The 22842-nt window shown below is 47.6% G+C and overlaps 2 protein-coding genes across 2 annotated transcripts; one reads left to right on the forward strand and one right to left on the reverse strand.

Annotated features, from left to right (window-relative positions):
- Window positions 1-64: 64 nt before the first annotated feature.
- Window positions 65-5534, forward strand: MRPL27 (mitochondrial ribosomal protein L27). The gene is made up of 4 exons (XM_067547492.1): window positions 65-252; window positions 3612-3734; window positions 4548-4615; window positions 5097-5534. Exons 1-4 carry the CDS (start codon window positions 195-197, stop codon window positions 5301-5303), a joined length of 456 nt encoding a protein of 151 aa, XP_067403593.1. The 5' UTR covers window positions 65-194; the 3' UTR covers window positions 5304-5534.
- A 273-nt stretch (window positions 5535-5807) lies between these two features.
- LOC137152671 (uncharacterized) lies at window positions 5808-20854 on the reverse strand. Its single transcript, XM_067547491.1, has 5 exons — window positions 20591-20854; window positions 18182-18303; window positions 11652-11750; window positions 10147-10311; window positions 5808-8521 (listed from the first exon to the last, which is right to left on the reverse strand). Exons 1-5 carry the CDS (start codon window positions 20685-20687, stop codon window positions 8393-8395), a joined length of 612 nt encoding a protein of 203 aa, XP_067403592.1. The 5' UTR covers window positions 20688-20854; the 3' UTR covers window positions 5808-8392.
- Window positions 20855-22842: the final 1988 nt, after the last annotated feature.

Consider the following 22842-nt stretch of genomic DNA (forward strand, 5'->3'; position numbering starts at 1 on the left):
GGGGCCTGGGGAGGGGCCGTACCGCCGGCCCCCCCGGGCCGCGGAGAGAACCCAGGAGTCCGAGCCTGGCCCGCCCCGCATTCAAACCTGCCGCCGCGTCCCACCCACTCCCGACCGACCGGAAACCCGGCACTCAGCGCCGGCCGCCGGAAGCGTCCCCACCACCCCGGAAGCGGAAGTGAGGGAGCCAGAAGATGGCGGCGGCGGCGGCGCTGGGACTAGCCGGGAGCTGGGGGGCGAGGAACAGGCTGCGTGAGTGCGCGCGGGGAGCGCGTCGGCCCCGGGGGGGGGGGGGGGGGGGAGGCGGAGGGGGAGGGGCCTGGGTGGGAAATGGGGGGCGGGGGAAGAGGAGCTGGGGCAGGCCGAGGGAGGTCGGGTGTGGGGCCGGGGGAGGAGAGGGGGCGATGGGGCAGGCCGGGGGAGGTCGGGTGTGGGGCTGGGGGAGGGGGGGAGGATCGGGGGAGGTCGGGTGTGGGGCCGGGCGAGGAGGAGATGGGGCGATTAGTGGAGGGGTGCAGGGTAGTCGCGGAGAGGCAGTGGTAGGGGGACGCTGTAAGGGGTCGGGCAGTGAGCCCCCGATCCCAGTGACTGGCCTACGGCTGTTAGCGCTGGAGGGGCAGGGCGGTGCCATCTGTTATATATGTTATAAATGCTGGTTGCACATGGACTACAGTGGAATTATTCTGGTTTTACATTTATTGGCCCGTTGAGGAGTGTGCTGTAGGGAATCCTCCGGCACCTGCTCAAGTTTATCTTTTTACTGTTCACGGATGAGTTGGAATGGGTTTACGTGGGCCCTTTAACGTAACAGCCTTTGTGTCCAAGAAGGAAAATCCGAGTTCTTAATTTTTAAAATAGGAGTCTGTTGTTCCTGTCCCTCCCTGTCATCTTAACCCCCATTTCCTTTTGAAATGGTGGGCTGGGAGGTCAGATGGGGAATAGGTCTCCATTGGTTCTTAAGGTGGAGGAGTTGGTCAGATGGGGTTAGGAAATTTTGGCTCTAGGAAGAGTGGATCAAGGAGTTGCTGCTAGTCTCCCTCTCAAATGGGAGCTCCCTCTTCAGATTTCAAGCTGGGTCTGAGGAGGTGGGAACCTTTGCGCTGCAGCAGCTGCAGGGCTCCCTCTCAGTAGAGCAGCAGCATGAACTTTGCCACCGTCTCTTTGGCGCTGCTGGAGTGGCCAACAAGGCATCGTGTAATATGTCCCCCATGCACTCTGGCTGGCAGATGGAGGAGGGAAGTTCCTCTTGTAGCAGAGACAACAGGATTTTGGGAGTGGGGGCTCCATAGTACAGCAACTGCTTTAGTGTCAGCAACCAGCTTGGCCTTAGGCTGAAGACTGATCTTAACATTTTTGAGCAGGCCTCTAAAACCATTTTTTCATTGCAGTTCCTCCTGCTCCCCAACTCCCCCTTCCAAAAAAAACCAAACCCCTATACATTTTCAACTTACAGCCAGAGGCAAACCTGGCACCCATCTATTGGAGTTTGAGGAACAGCTGCATGGAAGAGAAGCCACCTAGGAGAGTCTCCATCAGATACTGTAGAAAGGGAAGTGTGCTGGGTTGATAGGTGCTGGGCTGGAGTAGAAAAAAACATGGATTTGGAGGAAGGAAATGGTGTATTGGCCTGGAAATGTTTTTGAAGTAGGGGGCTTAGCTTTGTTTCACCCAGGAAATTTCACATACACATTTCCAACCAGCACATCACTTGGTTGAGGCTCTGAATTTTTCATAACAGGCCATGGTACCTTCACCACTGGTACTATCAGGGCACACCAAGCCTGGGGCAAATGGGGTGGCTGGAATCAGACCAATGACCTGCAGTTTTGTTTTCTGTACATCTGTGATGTGCACTGACTACTGTTTAGTTTTCACATGGAGATTAAAAGGCTGGTTTTGGCTGAAATGAAGTAAACTAAATTTACATGGCTTGGCAGCTGCTTATTTGGGAAACTGCCTCTCTCTGTGTGCCATGCTGCTGCACTTCCAATCAGCAGTTGTGCTCAAGCTTAAATCAGCAGTGGTGCTCAAGCCCTTTATTTAAAAAACAAAAACCAGAGCTGCTGGCAGGGCATTCTCTGTGAGGGACTCAGAATTTTGTCACTGTTCATAGTGAGACTTTGAGCAAGTCCCTTGAGCTTTGTGCCTTAGTTTACACATCTATAAAATGGGAATACTTTCCTACTACATTTTATGTTGTGAGGCTTACTTTATATTTGTAAAGTGCTTTGATGTCATCACATGAGATACTATACCAATGCACTGTGTGATTTTAAAATACAAAATAATTACACTGGAAATAAAAGGTAGTTAGTTTCTTAGATAAGGATTAAATTTAATCCCTCCTAGTAAAAATACTCAGCAAGGAGCTCTATAAATCCCATTACTTAGTTTTCCCTATTCTACTGCTATTTCTCTAAGCCACAGCACCTTTCTTTTACTTAATGTATTCTAAACATATATAGTGAATAGTTCTTTATAAAGACACCCTCCCCTTCCCCCCCCAAAAAAAAACTTTGTAGTTTGCAGGGTATCTGATAATTTAATTAAGATGAAATTAATCCACTGCTATTCATTGAATAAAGAGATGAGATTCTTGTGGTAACCACTGTTTAGCACACTATTTAGACAGCTGAATAGAAGGATTTAGAATAAAGAGAAAATGGCTGTTGATTGTGTGAAAAAACTGATTATATCCAATACACGTCTTATGAAATGGAACTCAAAAAAGAGTCAGACTTTCTTGATTTTAAAAATTTGAATGTATTTATTGACAATGGATTTTGTGTATTTGGTTTTTAATGGAAGAACTTTGTGATGTGAAAAGACGACGTGTTCCAAAGAGGGGAAAGATGAATCACTTACTGTAACAACTTAATTTTTTTATCCCAGGCCTTGGATACTAGAGGATGTGCTTAAATTCATTCCTATTTAGGACAGTAGTTATATACATGTTTATGTATTATCCTGTATCAGGGTCTTGACAACGAAATTTAGCATTTTTATAGACATTTATGGGGGCTGTTAAATATAGCATTTTACAGACATTTATGTGGGGCTGTTTACCGACGCTAAATAACTAAGCCTTAAAACGTGAGATTAAATATTAATACCCATTTGACAGATGGGGAAACTGAGGCATATACTATGTGTGACTTGTCTCAAGTTCGCAGAGCAAGTTAGTGGAAGATAAACCCCATGTGTCCTGAATCCCAGTTCTGTGCTCGTATCAGTAGACTACATTGATTGTTGATTTCTGTAACCGTTTCTGTGGCTCAGGGATTTAAAGTGCATGGCCAGAACAAATAAAATAGCAGAATGTTTGCATTTAGATGCACTGCTAAGAGTTCTGCTGCTCCATGTAGATAGAAGGATGCTTTCTGAAGTACGTCTTGGTTGTGTGAGATGCACGTAATGGGTTAAATATGAATTATCTAATACATTTATTCTAAGGGTTTTTTTCTGCCTTTGGCTTTGACATTTGTATTGAAATGACTGAGCTTTGAATTAATGTATTTTTCTGATGTAAAAGGAAAATAAATATTTGCCCCATTTTGAATTCATTGTTATAGATAATAATTTTAAAAAATGTTTTCTTCCTTCAAATACAGTTTTGGCTGCTCCGCAGGTGAGTGCAGTTGCGGTGAGATACGCATCCAAGAAGAGTGGAGGCAGCTCAAAAAATCTTGGTGGTCGCAGTCCAGGGAAACGCTATGGCTTCAAGAAAACAGATGGTAGGTCGGTTTGTCCGTCCATCCGTCCAGCTGCTTTACACACTCTGGAATGTGTTCTCCACCAGTTACCAGGTTATTGGGGAATGTTATATGTGAAACTGCCATGTGTTTCAGAGTTCAGATGGGAGGGGTTGTTTGTGACTCTTTACAAAAGAAAGAAACTCAAAGGTTTAACCACCATTAATTGCAACAACACTGCATACATAACCACCATTGTGAGCGTAGCCAGCAGGAGGCCCAAGTGACACAAGCTCACTCCCAGATCTGCCTACGTGCAGCAAACTGAAGTTGCCAATAAGAAACATGCGTTGGTTCTAACTTAGCCTGTCTCTGGGGAAGCTGGGAGGAGGAACACTACAGGGGGCACCTGATAAGTTAAGTGCTCTTTCCCCTCACACTGTGCTCAGAAGCTGGGCATTTCAAGTATTTATAAAGAGGAGAATTATGAGGCTTAGTAGAAGCCAAAGTACAGATGCCTGTAACTGAGTGCCTAACAATTAGGGTAGATTTGCTGATAGAAAAACTGATGTAAAAGGCAATAAAAAAAAAATGCCTGCAGCAAACAGAAAATGCCTTGTACCCTCAAACTAATTTTTTCAAAGGTTAAAATTGCTTTTTGCCATTGCAATTGCCCTGTATTCCCTGGTAGGAGCATTGTTAGTTTAAATGTTTTTAGAGTTTGGGATAATTTGTTCTTAAACATCCCAAGCAAGGCTGGCTTTGTGAGCCCTTGAGCAGTTCTTATTCCACCAGCTCTCAGGCTATAGAGACACTTATTCTTTTGTAATCTGAATCCATATAACTCTGTTGCAGGTGCCTTTGTTCATGCAGGCAACACATTAGCCACCCAGCGGGTGATACGCTGGCATCCAGGGGCTCATGTGAGTTACTTTTTCATCTACTACAATTCTCCTGAGCAAAGTGCAGAATCAAGCCTTAACTCCGCTTCTCTTTATCAGGGCTCTTCTCTGTTGCATTCTACAGAATCCTGAAATCATTGTTTCATCACCAAACACTTCTTATAGTTCATCCAAAACCATGTCAGAGCATGAGCCAGAGTTAGTAAACAACTGAGAATTTTGACTATTACAATTGAAAGATTTGTACCTGAAGTTAAGGGTAATCAATTGTCAGGCTTCAGGATTAGAATAATCTCTCCTCCCTCATCCCCACAGCGTGCAGAATTGTCTGCGGTTCCCTAGTGGCTAGTGTGTATTGCCTTCCTTTGAAACATCAGGCCTGGCCATTGCTGAAGTCCAGACACCAGACTAGTTGGACCAATGGCTCGATCCACTTTGTTAAATACCTAGTGACCTAAACACCTCCTTCCCTTTCTAACAATATACTGCTCATCTCTTCCAGGTGGGGATAGGTTGTAACAAAACTCTCTATGCTCTGGAGGATGGGATTGTGCGATTCACCAAGGAGGTCTACGTGCCACCACCCGAAAGCCAAGAGAGCAGTGACGTGATCTGTTGTCTACCCAGAGGGGCAGTACTTTACAAAACCTTCATCAATGTTGTCCCCACCAAAGAAGTGGGGAGCTTCAAGCTAGTTACCATGATCTGAGGCCTCACACAGTAATGACTGCTGAGGTGGGACTGATCACCGTGACAAACCTGGCACCCAATCAAAAAGATGTCTGGAGGACTCATCCAGATCTGAAATGACTTGTTTGTGATTCCACTTTCCTGCTCCTGGAACTCACTGGGTGTAAATTTGAGAGTTACAAGGTAATCCAGATTGCCTTGATGTTGTTTGTCGAACTATATATAAAATAAATGTTCTGGGATTCTCGAATATCTTGAGGGTGTTCATGGAATAAATGTAAAACAGAAGGGGAAAGTGGGGGGGTCAGTGAAGCTGCATTTCCCTTCTGGACAGCCGTATTCCAATCCAGCAGGAAATACTGCAATTTCTGCACAGGAATTATCCAGTTCTAGGTACGGCCATTTTGATTCTCAGTATTCCTTGGAATGGGTCCTGTCCTAACTGCCTGATGTACCTGATGTACATGGGGAATTCTGAAAGGGGAAAAGGATGGTGGGGAGGGAAAGAAAGAGTCAGTCCAAGACTGGGAACCTGAGTTCTAATCCCAGTTTTGGCACCAACTCTCTCTGTAGCAGTGAGCTTCAACTTCTGCCTCTGTTTCCCCATTGGTAAAATAAGGATAAAGATGAGTACATCTTTAACCACTTTACAAACATTAACTCTCAATACCTCTGTGAGGTGGGAAAGCAGCTGTTCCCATGGGATATGGGGAAACTGAGGCACAGGGTTGCTGAAGACTCCAGAGGAAGACAGAGTCAGGATTATTATGCAGGAGTTACTGACTCAGTCTAATGATGATGCCTCTTTGTGTGCTAACTATGATAATTATTTCTAATAGGCAGGAGCTAATTGTGGTGGGGATCAGATGTTGTATTGAATTTCTGTCTTCACCTCCCTCCTCTTAATGAAAGAGTTTGCAGCATATTGGTAGCAGTTATAAACCTGCATGCAAGGAGTTACTGGATGCCCAATGCTGCAGCTTATTGGCATGAACAAGTACCAGAAGGAGCTGTCTCCAATATTCATGGTTATGCTCTTAGGGGAAAGTCCAAGGAGATGCAAACAACCAGTTCTTCTCACATGGTGAGCTCTACTTGTACTGGCAAAGATACAGACCTCACACAGAAGCTTTGTTGTAACACTCCTGTCTGCTTAGGTAGAAAAGGGAATTCCAGGAGCTCACTGTCCAAAAGACAGCTTCAGAGAATGAGAATAAAATGTTTTTCTGAATCATGAAATAGCTTTAGAATTATAGCCACACCCAATCTTGCCCTGATGTGTATTTAAAAGGGAAACTGTCACATTGATTATGGTAAAAAAATAAAACTTAAGGTCAATAGAAATATTTTCATAACTTTCTAAAGCTTCACTCCAAGGCAATTTTTCCGGCTTTTGAGTCCCTCCTGTATTTGTAACTCATAGCACTGTTCAGGTGCATAGGAGCCAGTGAAAAAACAAGGCTAGCTAAATTCTAAAATGTTTGGTTTTAATTATTCAAGATGTTAAACTTCTGTACCTATAATTTCTGGCATAGTTGCCTTTAAAAAAAATCCTTATCCTGGCCTCCAACCTCCTTAGATTAGTAAACTTGAAATCATTTTTTTTTTTTTTGAGTCCTTCATGTTAATTATATTTTGCACTTCCACTCACCTTGGATGGTAAAACTAGATTTGTTGGTTTTCTAGTTGTCCCTAGTCAGTTTCGCTCCTGGTTCTCAGGCACTGTTGTGTTTAGGTGCCAGATACTGCAAGAGAAAATTTCCCCTTCCCGTCTTGTAACCACAAAACAAGAAGTGTGAGTAGGGAGGAGGTGGATATTAAGATATGAAAAACCAACAGATTACCTCAATGTCCCCTTTACTGAGAGGAGGTGATGTGCCACAGTTTCAAAGCTATTCGACTAAGTTTGGAACTCCCAACTGGATGAAGAAGTCTGTGAGAGCTTCATACTCATCAGCTGAAGGGGCAAAGAGCTGTACCCTAAGGACAACACCCAAACAACAACATTGCAGTCTGCAGTCATTCCACAGCACTCAGTGTCACATCCCAGACATCTGGTGATCTGACCGGTCCTGTTTTATCTATAACATCGTAAACATTTTAAAAGTTTGTTCTGAAATACAAAAAAGTAGGTGAAAATCTGAGTTGCAATTACATCATCATTGGCATAATTAGGTTATCTGCTCTACAGAACTCAAATCCCCATTTGTTTATGAAGGGGACCTGAGTAACTTGGGTTATCAGCACGGTTCTGCCCTTGCACCTTTCAGGGTAAAGACCTCTGTTACATTAATTGTTTCTGAGCTCCATGTCTTGGCACACAGCTCCGGCTGTTCTGAAATGCTGCTGTTCTCTGCCTTTGCTTACAGCATGGTGGAGCAACTGGCTATACAGTCCTCAGAATCGTAGCCCTCGCTGAACCTTTATCTTGTTTGAACTTACAACCGCACAGCGTTTTTAAATCCCAGAGGAATGTGGATGTGGAGCATGTAGCTATGATTTGATGATAGCAGCTATAGTACCAATACATTCATTCTGTCACTTGCAGGTCAGGATCCCCTCCTGATAAGTTAAATGTTTTTACAATGTAAGAAGTAGATAAGATAAAGCATTTGACGAGGAGCAGCCTCACTTCTCAGGTTTAATACTTCAAGTATTTGGCAGTAGCTGCTGCAGCCTCACACAGGTGTTTGTTACAGTGAAAGAGGCACCTGCCTTTCCTCCAGGGAGAATCCTTGGCTGAGTGGACCATCATCTTTGCTCTGCCCCTTCAAATACAACAAATGGCTGGGGATTATTCCATGGTCTTTGGTTAAGATAAAGTTACTAGAGTGAAACAGTGAAGCAGAAATCCCTGCAGGTTTATTCCACTGGGGGAGAGATGGCTGGTAGATCCTGATATTCACTCCACCTTCATTCTTGTCGGGGGAGCGAGTGGATGGAAATCACTGGTTTGCCTGTGATTTGCACACGTGTTTCTCAGCTGTGTGTATAGCTGTCTGAAGGCATGAGGTGCTCTACTCAACCCAGCAGGAAGGGAGACACATCACAGGCACTGCTGTCCTTGCCACAGAGGGAAGAAGAGGTGTTCCAGGGTTGATTCCCATTCTACACTGCTGTGTTCCTTTGAGGTTGGGAGGTGTCCAGCAAGCTGTGTCCATCTGGTAACTCTGATGCTGCTCCAGTCCCTGGGAGGGCCGGAGGATGCCTTAGGGCTTGCTCATAGGGAGGCGGCTGCTAGGAGAGAGGAAAGAGGAGTCCGTTACACTGATCAGAAATAAACTGGTGAAGATTTCCCCATATTACGTAACAGGTTTAAATGAGTCCTTGCACTCCATTGCCACAATTCTGCAATTAAATACTCTGGGCTCTCCATTAAACTCTTCTTCGAACAACAGCACTTTCCCCATGGCTGCCCAGAGGATTGTGCAGGAGGAGATTATAGATCAACTGCTGTTGCCAAAGAGTTTAGGTGGAAATCCAATACAGCTATTCCAGCCCATCCCACCCACTCCGCTGGTGTCTTCTCAGCCCCAGCTATGGTTTTTGCTAGCTAAATTCAGGGACCTGTCACCATTTCTATTAAAAGCCTTTTTTCAGGAAATCTTCCCTCTGGAGCGATTATTTTCCTGTTAAAATAAAATCAGCCATTCCATATTCCCTGCCCCCACTATACATTTTCATGCCAGCTGTTGCTTATATTTGTAAGTTTCTATAAGCCAGACCTGACTCTTCAGATTTTTATACTGTGCCCATCACTGTAGTATCTGCGGCGCATATCCCCCGAGGTATTTAGGCCCCTAGCTCCCACTGAAATCAATGGGAGTCAGGAGCCTTAATATCTTTGAGGATCTGGGCTTGAGTGTTTAAAACATCTCCACCTCTGCACAGAAATAAGTTTGAGGTGAGACGTGGTACAGAGCTAGGAGCCAAGACTGCCGAGTTTTAATCCTGGCTCTAACACCATCCCCCCCTCAGGCAAGGCCTGACCTTCTCACTACCTCCGGTGCTCTGCCTCACAAGGGGGTAGGAGGGTTTAGTAAGTGCACGTACTGCATGCTGCATGTGCAAAGTGCTAGCGGGAGGCAGCGCTAGGTGGTGGTGCAGTGTCAACTGCACTGATTATTTTTTGGATACAGGCTTAACGGCTCAATCTCTAAAGGAGGTCAGTCAGTGGAGGAAACCTACTGTATTAAAAGAGTCAGAGCCTTCTATTCTATCCCAGTCAGACCTGGTGTGGCAAGACAGAGGATGCCATTTGTTAAACAGACTTATCCCTCCTGGGGTGCTGCCCCAGGACTGCCCATCTCACCTGGATGTGGATATTTCAGCCAGAACACCTGCTTTTCAGAGTCTGCTGGGGGGGCCGAAGGGTTGGAAGGTGAGGAACAGGCAAAGCCTCACAATCAAATACATTGTGAATAATCCCAGGCAGGGGAAAAAGACATTCAACAGTAGCAGCAGTGAGGAGAGCTGCCAGCATGAGGAGGGGAGAAAAGAAGGGCTTGGAATCCTTTTAGATCCCCAAGTAACATTCCCATCTTCAAACAGATCAGCAGCCCTGTCCCCTCTCCTAGTGCAGGCAGGGCTTTGGGAAAGCCTTCCTGCAGATGTACTGGGGCCGGATCAATCATTAACCTGCAGAAAGGTAAAGATGGAATTTCCTGGAACCCTGTGCGCCTCTCCCAGAGACACAAGCTAGCCGAGAAAGGCAGCTGCGGAGACAGAGAGCCGAGTCCTGCACTACTGCACTGCAGAGAGTGTTGGGGAAAGGCCTATAAAGAGACATGACGGGAGGACATGGCTGTGCTCCTAGAGGGTCAGAGGCAGGATTCTGGCAGCTGAATGAGCCTTCCACTCACCTCCTGGGAGGGGTCTGCCCACAGCCCAAACCGCTCGGCAATCATCTGATGGATCTCCCGCTGGCGATCCTTCTTCCGCACGCTCTCGTAGCTTGGCAGACGCAGCTGCTCCCAGGGAGGGAGCTGATAGCTGCTGGCGGGTCCAACGCAGAATAGTTCATCTCCCTAGAAATACCCAGTGCCACCCAGCATGGAAACATGTCACGTTGTGTCTGAGTCAGGCAGCGCACCTAGGATGTTGGGACCTCCTCAGTCCAGGAATTCTGTTCAGGATGCCAGTGCTCAGACACCCAGAGAGACGGGTGTCTGTGGCACCCTGTGCCTACAGTTCTCCCTGCAATCCTGTGCCTGCAGCACTCACACCCAGGAGATTCCCAAATCAGCTCTGCAATCTGACTGTTCTCTCTGGCATCCTACACCCACCTTTAAGGGGATTTTATCCAGATCCTACACCCAGGAATTGCTGCACACCCAAATACCCTGCCCTGCATCCCAGGATTCCCCCCGCCTCCATACCCAAGGCATCTTCCACCACATGTCATGATCTCTTTGCAGCCCGGTTGTAATAATTGGGCCTACGAATTTATCCTAACTGTGAGCGCAACTGTAAGAAGTTGGTAAAATGCCACAATAACCCACAACAAAGTGCAGAAGGGAAACGGGCTGGATTGGTACAAACAAAAAGGCCTAGGAGGGCTGTGTTTGGATCGTGCCTGGGAAACAAGAGGGGTGTGGGACCGGAAACAAAATTGGTGTGCCAGAAATTAGGCCTAATTGCTGAACCAAATAATGACGGAATAGGCTATTCTGCCCATCGCTCCCTTTTGGGTTCCTTAAAAGACAAGACTTTGGGAGGGAAATCAGAAGCTGTCTGCTGACAACTGCTGGGCTGGGAGATGGGTGGATGCGAAGGCGCAAGCTTTACCATCATGCTGCAACCTCCATCTTCTCCTGGGACTCCAGGTTCCACTGTTGGGCCTGCCTTGTCCTGAGACTGAGAACTGTCCTGACAAGCCCAGGCCAAAGAGAGGGACCCTTTTTCTCCTCCCTCTGGTGTGTGTTTGTCTTGTTTTATCTTTCAGGAAAGGGGATCAGACTTCACCAACCACTCCAGTTATCATCTTTAATCCCACCTACAAGTCTGTCAAAAACAGGAGGGCTTCCTTCCAAACTCTGTCTCTGGCTAAAGGGAAAGGAAACAAGGAGTGTTCTTAACCTTCCTTAACTCTTTACATTTCACATGTTTTCACTGTTTTTCCTTTTCTGTATCTTTAATAAAGGGTTAAAAAGATTTGTAATGGTGTGTTTGCCATGGTACTAAGCAGACTCAGGTCTCTTGATACCAAACCCTGAATGCTGTTTAAAGTCGGACAGGGACAGGGTCAGGTTAAGAACGCTGATTCTCTGGGCCCATTTAATCCATCAAAATTAATACAAACAGCCCTCTCCCCAAAGCACCCTTCCCCACCCCATCAGGGAAGACGCCGTACCCACAGCCACCTCACCTGCACCCCAGGATTGTCGGCAGCGCTCTCCAATTGCCGGGCTCCAGGTTGGGGTCCCACCAGCCGCTGGTTACTGCTGAAGTATGGAGGAGGGCAATCCTATATGGCATGAGGGGGAGGGAAAGGAAGATAAATGAATACAAGGTGAGAGTCCATCTCTGGCACTCTGTGTGCGTGCTGCGGGTTAGGGAGGTGCGTGGCGTGCTGCACGCACTCAGCAGATTGTCTCCCAGGGGCCATAACACTTCCTGTAACCGCTCCTATCATACTGAGACCTTATGGCGTGGGACCAGGAGCGAAGTTGTGGAAACAGCCCTGACTGGCTGCCTTCCACACTCCCCACACGGAATAGTGCAGCTCTGTAAATAGTCCTGATACCTCCCCTCTGGGTCTCCTATCCTGTTTGGCTTTCCTGCCCACTTACCCTCCACCATCCTAAGCCCAGCACATGCCGCTGCTACTCGTGTCCACCATTCACATGTGTATGCTCTTTGGCAGCATTGGCACTGCTGGTCTGGCCAGCAGAATTATTAAGGCTGGCAACTAATAGTCCATAAGGAAGGACAAGTCCAAGTCCTATTGCTTTTAAGCCTGATATCCACACCATTAAGTCATCATCTCCTGAATGGAAAAAAAACCTTTGGTTCACACCTCAGCAAGGTGGACTCAACCCATTGTCCTTACAAGGGAGAGAAGTTGAGTTCCCTGCAGTTTATCCTGTGTAGATCTTTCAGAGATGATTTTAAAAGCCCAGGGTCTGTTCTCTATGAATGTTAAAGACCCCAAGACCCTTAAAAAAGAAATAGCAGTTTGCCTGAGAATCCTTGGCCAAAATTTCCCCTGCCCCTCCCTGCTGCACAATATAATGTGTGCTGCTACCATAGGCTCTAACGTAACCTACTAAAATTAAGTTAAAGGTGTTAATCTGTTCTTGTCTTGTCTACATGGAGAGCTGGGGAGACATGAGATGCCTATTGTTCACGTTCTGAATCTGACACCTGAAAATGCGCGGCTGTACATCGAGCTGTTAGCCCGTGGAGGGGAGGCTGGGTTCATGTGTGTTACAGTCTATGGATGTTGGAAGTGGGATCTTAAAATGAATTATTTCACCTGTATGGAAAGGGATTTCTGGCACCAGTACAGCGATGAGTTTTAAACGGTTTTCATTATGAGACAACAAAGAGCAGTGTGACAAATCAAAAACCACATTTTAATTGAACCAACATTAAAACAACTTCTTTGAAAATACAATTAACAAACCAAGCCAGCAACCACCAACTGTGGAAAAGCCATTAAAACAACAGCAGGGCAGGGCAGGGCAGGGCAGGGCAGCGCAGAACAGCTAAGGGGGTTAGAGGCAGAGGTGGGTCTACACCTTTGCTCTTCCTCTTCTTGTCCGCAGGGCTTCGGGGATGAAGTGACGCAGCTCAATCTCGTCGCGGTGTTGGAGGGCTCAAACGAGCCGGGTTCCCAGCTGCAAGTGTTCTCTGTGCCCAGAGGCTGGAGGTGCCAGGGGAATGTCTGGGTGGATCCAGCAGGGAGGAGTTGCCGGTGGTGCTGGCAGCTTGCATTATCCAGGGGCTGAAGAACATGGCTGGGTCCCGATGCAGCAGTGTATTTTGGCTTAATAGAGCCTCCAGGAGCTGCCTCTGCACCTCCCTGTCCCTTTCCTTGCTCTCTTTGGCTATGGCAATGCTTTCCCTGGCAACTCCCACGCTGTCCTTGGCCACTGCTGCAAGCTGGTTCGAGTGCTCGCGTTTCTCCCTTTGGTTCCTCAACCAATGCCTTCACTTCTCACCCAGCTGGGGGGAAGGAGCAGGAATCTGCCGGGTAGGACAGCTGAGGGAAGGGGAAAGGAAAACAGGCAGATGGGTAAGTGCCCTCCACGGCGTGGGCCTGAGAACAAGTGATGGTCGGGGCTTTTGCACATAACAGAGGCCGAGTGCCAGCACGGAGAAGCCACCATCTTGGGAATGTAGATGGGATGAGGGGGGAATGGAGAGCGTAGGCAGAAAGGAGAAGGCAGGTGAGACTCAGAACGGTTCCCAGCTCACATGTGTAATGCCCCGGCTGCACCATGGGGCCCCCGCCACAGAAGCGAGCTCAGTAACAGCACCACATTGGACGGGGAGGTGCTTACACGCCAACGTTTCCTCTTCGGTCCCGGCCTGGGTTGCTGGCTGGAGCTCGGGCCGCATTGGTGCAGGGCCGGACTCAGGCTGCATCACAGCCCTGAGTCCCCAGCAGATCTGGGCTCTGAGGGGAGAGCTCTTCTCTGGCCTCATCCCGCTCGCTCTCCAAAGAGCTTTGCTGGTTGGTCTTGGGGCAAGGGGTGAGAGAGCTGCGAGCAGGAACCACAAACTGTCCGGGTTGGGTGTTGTATAAAACTGGGTAAAATCCTGTCCCGATCTTCACAAAACCACCAGCTCACGTGTCCCCTGCCCAATGTTTTCCTTACATCCTTTGTTTTAAGGTAGATCCTCTTGAGCTGCTTGCTCTTTATCCAGCACTGGCAGGCATCTTGGTCATGACCCGTTAGGGACATCTGCTTTGCAAACTCCACAAACAGGTTTTTATTAGCTTCCTGCGTTGATGCTTCTCCCCAGGGCGATGAGATCCAGGGTCTCCGCACGCCTCCAAGCAGCAGCATGGGCACGTGTGAGGTGTGTGGAGCAGAACTGGGAACGCAGATGCCCTCTAAGCCAGGAGCAAATGGGCAAACTCTGGCCCTGCACTCACTTTTAAATAAGGGAGGCGTGGTCCTGGGAACTTGACACCAGGGCAAGGGAGGGCACACAGTAAACAGACAGGTCAGTAATGGTCAACTGCAAAGCAACACGGGATAGCCACTGAAGAATGCAGACAGCGATGCAGACTGAACTCATTCAATTTGCAGAAAACTTCGGCCACTTGCGAGACTCCTGAGTTTGCAGTAAGCGTGGAGTTAATGCAGTGTGGTGTGTTGCATCGGTCTTATGCTAGCCTTTTAGAAGCAGATTAACTCAATTTGAACCGGTACAAACCCTGTGTCCATGTTACTGTTAAATGGAGTTTTCAATCAAGTTAAGCTAGTTTGACTGATCTATGGGGGGAGGGACAGACAGAGAGGGAGAGCACCTTTCCTTTAGCATGTATAAAACCAGTGCAAGAGGTAAGTCCTTGCCCAAGGCCACAGCAAAAGTAAGGGGTTGGCCACACTAAGAAGATCTTTCAAAATAAGGTACAGTGTGAATTTAAAGTGCAATTGCTACTCCGGAATAGCTCCCGACATGTAGTCACACTTACTCCAGAACAAGAGTTCCTTTTCCTTAATCCACTTTGGAAATGGATTAAACAAAACAGGAACGAGGCACTCTAATTCTGGCATAAGTGTCAACACATGAGGTGCTATTATTCCATAATAGCAACTGCACTTTAAATTCATTCCCTACTGTACTTTAAAATAACTTTCAAGTGTAGACAAACCCTTACTCTGGAATAAGAACACTGGCATGGGAAGCCAGTCTGCAATAGCTATTCTGGTCAATTTCTCCAATAAAGCCTTGGTGGCAGGGTCAGGATTAGAGTTCTGGGCAGTTTCCTGTTCCCAGATACGTGCCCCAACTACACCTCTCTCTTCCAGCAAAGAATAACTTCTCCACGCAATCTCCAGGGGAAGTGAGGAGGCAGATTGTAACTGCCCTCACTGGAATTTGGCCAAGGACAATCACTCCTACTCTTGCGAAAAGTGTCATGTGATCTTTACCAACTACAAGCAGTCAGGGGTTTTATGTTTCATCAACTCTTTGTCTCTCTTTTCCTGTCGGAATCAGCACATTTGCGGCTCTCTCTCCAACGTAAGCCTCTGCAGCTGGAAGTGGCTCTACAGAAACAGCATGGTGGGGTTGCATTGTCTCTTAATGACGTCAGAGAAAATCTGATCTGTTTACTGGTAAACATGGCTTTTTCCTCTTAATTGCCAGTCCAGCAAGATCAGCCCTGGAACTGTAAAAATGAACTGCAAAGCAAACCAAAGATTTACTTTTGCTCTTTACTGCTTATAAAGACTGTCTAACCTGGTCTTCACTCAAGTTTCTGCAGTGGTATAGCTATGTTGGTATGGGGTACATAATCTTTTTTTAACTGAAATAGTGAAATCGGTATAACTCCTAGTTGGTTGCAGTTATAGAGGTGCATCACACCCATATAGCTTATTCCCCCTTCCCATATGGTAATAAGCTACACTGATACAAAAGTGCCTTCATACCGATATAACTGTGTCCACACGACTGGAAGGGGGGTGGAAGGGTGGTATTGCTTTAACCAGAGTGGTAGCGCTAAAGTGGGACCGCTTGTGTGTTTAGACAAGGCCTCAGATATTTCCCTGCTTGTTTGTTTACCTTGCAAATATCAGCTCCTCATTTCTGCTGTCTCTGCAGGAGGACCCTGGGGAGATGCCTGGGGAGCTGAAAAGATTTAGGCCTTGTCTTCACTACAAAAAAAAAAAAAAAGGGATGCGGGTGCTTTTCTGAATTCAAGTTCACTGACAGGATCTAGAATCCTAGTGAAAAGCCTGGATTTCCACATGAGTTAGCAGATCAAGATAAACCCTAGTCATCAACTTGCACTGCTCACTGATGTGAGGCAGTATCTTCACGAGGCTTTTACCTCAAGTTAAGAACACGCCTTTCTTGTAGTGAAGACAAGGCCATATACAGACTAAAGGAACCCACATCCCCTCTTAGTAGGTAGGTAAGGAGAGGTGCAGCCTCATATCTGGGGGTCCTCCAAAGATCCTGCGAAGGTCCTCTAGCAAAAGATTTGACATTTCAAATGTAAGCCGCAAGCAGCCCCCTCCCCTTCATCCTCAACTACCACAAAGGAGCAGCGAAGGAGCCAGACACAAGAATGGCTTTTGCCTTTGTAGTTCAGCGTGGGCTCTTTCTGGCTTGCACATCATCATCACTCTGCAGCGACAACAGCACAGGGAAGCAGGATTTAGTTCTCTAGATTATGCAGATGCCAGAATAGCAGCTCACGCTCCCAAAACCAAACTAATAGGTCACCTGATCCACCTCCCTGCAAATATAGGGCTGTTCCCTGCAATACACTGGTTTTACAATCCCCAAACAAGTAGATTTCCCACTGCTTCCCCTAGGAAACTATTACCCAGCTTAATGCATCTCAATGGTCAGAAACCCAGGCACAGGGAGGGCTCTGGATCTCCAGAAAGAGCAGCTCTGTGGCATGAGATGGTGCCATGGTCACTTTTCTCACCACAACTGCACTGCAATCTGCTTGATGTGCAGGAGGGCAGCTGCTCACTACCTGCTGGGTCTCCCGGGGACTCTATCCTGCAGGGGAACGTGGAGACTCCACAAAGAACAGGTGTGACAGGTGCATGTGCTGAAGCCTCCTGAAAATTCACATCTCACTGAAAACAGGAGCTCAACCTCCATGAACAGGAACAAAGATGTTTGCTGGGAGCTCCTGGCTGCTCCCCTAAATATATCAATTTGGAGAGCATCTCCTTGGAACAACAGAGAGGAAAGAGATGCAGTGACCCAGCTGGGTTCTCCCTGGTCCCCTCTTGTGCAGGAAAAGGCGGCAAAGCAGCCCTTGTTTCCAGTATGATCTGCTAGGGGAAGTTCTCAGCCCGTGATGGCACTTACTTGAGTTGGACTCTTAGATTTGCCTTTCATTGTCCGAAGAAGTTTCTCTTTATCACTCTAGTCCCTCTGCTCCCCTGAGTTTGGAGTTAGGACCAGGGAAAACTAATTACTTCTTGGCACATGGTACCCATGTCTGTATCTGGAGCCCACTCTGTACGCATCAGCCTCGTACCCTTCCAAACCACCCCTCCGCTGGAGCCCCAAACCCTGCACGTTAGACATGAGAAATTGGGTTCTGGCTCCGACTAGCTCCCTCAGCACAAGCTGTGGAGAGCATAGAGCAAGTTGCTGGCAAACCAGCGGCAGAGAGTGACCCCGTCTTGTATTTCCACAGTGCTTCCCAGTAGCATTCCTACTGTGCCCTTTCCCTGGGAAGGGAAGGAGAGCAGCAAAGCCGGGCTCTGAACAGAAATGCATGAAAGGAAGTGGGACTCAACCAGGCCACTGCAGATGTCAATCACCCTGAGTGTTATCTGATACCCATCTCAGACCTTGATGATGAGCCTCCTGATTGGCTGCTTTTGAACACTTTACAGTCAGGCAGGTTGGGTTTGGGTGCAAGGGTTTCTAGCGGGGCTTTGTTTGGAGAGAGAATGAATGATAAGCAGAGAAGTTGGGAGTCCCTCTGTGTAACACATTATAGTTCAACAAGAGAGGACTATGAAATGGGCATTGCACTGCAAAATGAGGCCGTTCGACAATGGCTGGACGATCAGGCGCACCAGGGTATTCTAAACAGGTTGCTGCTTGGTTTCCAAAATGCAATCCAACTCCAAACCAGCACAACACAGAGATGTCAGGGATTTGCCCATATTCAAGCCAGGCTGAGGACACAAGAGTATTAGACTGGACAGCCGGACAGATGGGCAGGATACTTACATATTGGCTGGGACTCTGAAAGAACCGGCAGGAGCAGAGGAACTGGCAGCATAGGGGGTCCCGGTGGTACAAGAGCAGTAGCAGCACCAATATCGCCACTACGAACACAGATGAAGAAACTGCTGCCAAGATAAGAGAGAACAAGCAAGTTCACCAGCTGGCCTGGAATGCCCCGCAGCTCACAACCACCCCGGATTCTCCTTAAAACCTCCCCTCTTTCTTTTTCTATCTGGAGCTCCAGGGCAAGGAGCCAGGTGGCCTACGCTCAGCCATCTACCAGCCCATTTCCCAGTAGCAGCTGCCTCTCTCCTTTCCAAGCACATTTAAAATCCCGTTGGGCAGTGGTATCTCTGCCTCCCTCCCTATAGAGTGGCAAATACTCCTTCTACGTGGCCGGGGGTGCAGCAGCTAGAGCTCTATTGAAACGGACTCCGTGCCCACTTATCCTTCATTTGGGCAGAATGGAAGGAGCCCTAATACGGATCAGAACAAGCCAATAAGCCATTCCCTTTCAGCCAAGGATCTCAAACCACTTTGCCTACTGGTGAAAAGCAGGGTATGAGAGCTAGGTATTATTATTGATGATGATGATTATTCTCTCTCATTCATTCTCCCAGCTCTCAAGAGGTGGGTCTTAGTTACAGTCTGTTTGCACACCAGAGAAGAGGATGAGCAAACCACTATAAGTCAAGAAGCGCATCAGCAGAAGAACCAAGAGCAGAAGCTCGAGGCTGGACTCACAGTCCCCAGCTGTAACTATCAGACCACATTCCTGCTCTAGCTTTCGCACAAGGGCTCTGTCTCTCCCTCTGCCTCCATGCCTGCAACCAAGAGAGGGCTGGAAGGTGAAATCTCATGTTAATTACACAGGGGCAAAGGGACTGAGGACACAAGACAGCAGGAGAGACTGCCTAGCATAACACATTAGAAGTGAACTGACACACTGGCCAGGACCAGAGCTCAGGGTTCTGGGAATTCCCGGCTACATCACTGACACTTAAATTAGCACAGCACGAGGAGAAACATTTCCTACAGTCCTCAGGAGAGGTAGTGTAAACAGCTAGAGCAGGACAGTGGGAATCAGGACTCCTGAGTTCTAGTGCCAGCTCCGACACTGACAGGCCGTGTGGCCTCAAGAGAATCACTTAGTCCCTCCTCTCATCCCAGCCTCAAATCTCCCCTTCTGTGAATGCAGAGGATAATATTTCCCTACATGGCAAGGGTGTTGTGCAATTTACCATAATACAGTTGTGTATGTAAAGCCCTTTTGAAATCCTCTGGGGCAAGGTGCCCTAGAAGGGCTGAATATTGCTATTAAGCAGCTTTTGGTGTTTTCCAATGTAACAGAAAAACATGGGATTCAGGACTCAGGTCTTGGCAGGTACATAAAAGGGGGATTTATTTTGAAATATGGTGTTTAGAAAGTGTAGCGTCTCGTCCTGTCTATCTCTGGGATCTGCAACAGATTTTATTGGTGAAACACTTCAGGTTAGACACCCTGACTCAGAGATCACACTTCCAACTGGACTAAAGGACCCAATCTTCCTCCCTAACGGAGTCTTCATGGAACATGCCAGCTGACAGGAGGGAATTCTTTCCCCTCCACCATAGGGAGTCAATACAGGTTGACAGAATGGGCTGCTCACTTGCGGGAAACCTGCCTTTTCTTTATTGGCTGGAATAGCAGGTCTGCTTTTTAATGGTTCTCCTGGAAATCAGGCGCTCCAACGCTAGCTGTTCTGAACAACCTGTGATGGACATGGGATAAAACCCCAGGTAAGCAGAATCAAACAAAATGCTTATTTCAAGGCAGACCAATTAACACGAGCACAGCTGCCCCAATCCAGCCTATGGCAAAGGCAAGTTTTCTCCCCCTAACTGAGGCCTCTCAAAATGTTTGTCAGATAAAAGAAAAATAACCTCATGTTCCAAGCAAAAAAGCACCCACGGAAACTGCCCCTCGCACACTCTCCAGGCACATTACGGGCTGGATTTTCAGAGATGCTGTGCACCTGAAGTTCTGATGAGATCCAATGGGAGCTATGGGTGCTGGGTCCTTCTGAGAACCCAGATGTAAGGGTGGGTGTGTGCTCTCCCTCTCTCTGCCTCCCTACCCCCAGCACCTTTCGCTTTTACTCAAGAGAGTAGAATTCCCAACCCTGATGGCACAGACATGCCACAACAACCTAAATGCAGCACTTGTGGAGAAATGAGACTCCCCTCGCTGAAAAGATGACAATGGAGCCTGGAAAGCCCAGGAAGAGGGGAACAAAAGCGATTTTTACTTGGGGGAAGAGGGGACGTTTGAGAGTTTTGTTGTTCTCTGCAAGGAGCTGCAGTAAGAACAGCTCCTCACCTTCATGCCACTGAAGGGAACACAAAGAGAGACAGGGGAGGTGGGGTACTCACTTGCAGCTATGATGATGGCCACTACATTGCTGTCCATGGAAACGCTGGCAGTGGGAGGGGGTGTTAGCACATCACTGGGCTGGATCATCTCTGGCATTGCCTGATTTGATCTCTCCTTCCGCTTCCTGGCGCCTCACACAAACCAGACTTGGCTACACGCAGAAACACCAACCACACTTTGGGTGAAAAAAAACCCCCAAAACCCTCTGATCTTGGCTCAGCCACCTCCTAATTATCCTCACTCACTTCTTGGTTGAATCCAGTCTCACATCAAGTTGATCTAGCCTTATTTTCTCAACAACAATCAATCCTAAGTCAACTTTTGCTTTCTTCCTCCATTCTGTTCTCATCCGCTAATGTGACCCCGTCCTCTTGAGTTGTATTTTCACCTTCCTCTGGTAAGATGAGCTGGATCTGTGATGGGCCCTAATTATACATCTCCTTGATAACGTGACTGGGTTCTCTCCTCTCCCTGAGACCTGAACTTGGTTCGGCTGAATTCTGAGTTCCCTCTTGATAACTGGAATCCACCAGAAACTGGTCAAGCTGTTCTTCCCCCTCTGACCTGGTTCTTATGGCTTCTGGAGTCTCCTCCTTTTGGCACGCTGCTTTTGCTTTCTCTTTCCTTGATGCAAATGACCTGGGTCTGCTGGGTTCTGGTCTCCCTTTTTCCTTGAGAAAGTTATTTGCTGTCAGCACTGTTCGAATTGTGCCTCGTCTTCTCTCTTCAAAGGATTGTATATGGCCCGGTTCGGCTCGGAACCGGTAGCCCGTCCTCGGGGAAGCCCTTCAAAGGTTCAATAACTTCTGGGCCGGGTCGATTTGTTGCAGCTCCTCAGCCTGGACCCGCAGCGCATCTCTCCCCCACACACACACACAACCGAACTGTGGGTGCTGGATCAGTCTCGGGATAGTCAGACTCACTGGCAAGTGGTACCTCACGGACTGGACAAGACGGGACCGAACGAGCCTCCTGGGCTCTGGGCCAGGCTCGACCAGGTACCGCCAGGCTCACGCGTAGATCTTTGCACCTTCCACCTCCTACCCCTCCCCCGCTCGCTCCTCATTGGCGGCTGAATCTTCCCGCTGGGCTTTGATTGGCTCAGAGTGAAAATTGCTACATTCTCCCAATGGAACGTTGTGTCGGCGGTTGCCGTGGAGACGCAGCACGTGGGGAGGAAGAGAGGCGCTCTTACCCGCCTCCAGCTCCCCATTATCAATGGATTTTATTGTGCATCTTGGTGCAGCAATCAGTCAGTCTTGTAGGTTACAGCTGTACTGAGCTCCCATTAGGTGTCATGCAGCCTCAGCCAGTAGCACCTCTTCAGTCCACACAGGGGCTGCGAGTACATTGAAAACATATCCTAAATATGTTATCCGCCATACCCCACATACTTCGGCTCTCCTTTCTGTAAGGGCCTTCCCCCGTGCTAGCTTCGGGGGACTGTTTAAACAAAGGAGGAAAAATACAACGAAAGTATGACACATTAAGTGTCTCACCGAAACTCACGACAAAGTCCTCCTCCACGGAGAGAGATGGTTTTAAAACACCCGAGTTTCCCTCCAGCTGAATGAGACACGTCCCGGGAGCCCTTAACTTATTTATACCTGTGTTGGGAAAGAAACGAGGAAGACTTCACAAGACGTTAGGAGCTGCCTTTCGAAATGTTCCTCCACCCCCCTCTAGAAACCCTCATTGCCCTTGGGAAGGAGGCTGTATAAATCCTGCTCATTTAAAGTGAATTTAGGGTTTGCATTCATGTAAGCTCTTGCAAGGAACTCCCTCTGCTGGAGCTGCACCGCTCGGGTAACAGAACAAACAAATAAACGTTCACTGGTTAATGCTGGAACATGAGTGCTGTACAAATGTTAAGTAACACGATCAGACCACGCCTGCATTCATTGATTCTGCCAATGGACTTGCACACATGATAAAGCTGCCTACTGTGCATATTATTGCCAACCTCAAGCATTTAAAAATCAGGAAGCAGGCCCCACACATCATGAAGGCTTTAAAAAATATATATATTTTTTTAAATAGTGTGGCTTCTGGGTCAAGCCTTTAGAGTTCATGTTTGCCAGCTTTTCTCCACAAACCAAAGGGCTAGAAAACTTAGCTCTCTTTTTAAAAAGAAGTGAGAATCTCATGAAATTGTATGACTAAGAAAACCACCAGCTGCCATGAGTTGCCACCACTGCAAACTCAGCCCATTCGTTTTACACGAGTACCACATTCTTTCCAAATGTCTGCA

The sequence above is a fragment of the Emydura macquarii genome, unplaced genomic scaffold, assembly GCF_026122565.2.
Source record: "Emydura macquarii macquarii isolate MOO-44397 ecotype Brisbane River unplaced genomic scaffold, CSIRO-AGI_Emac_v2 contig_1230, whole genome shotgun sequence".
In the NCBI taxonomy this organism is placed as follows: Eukaryota; Metazoa; Chordata; order Testudines; family Chelidae; genus Emydura; species Emydura macquarii.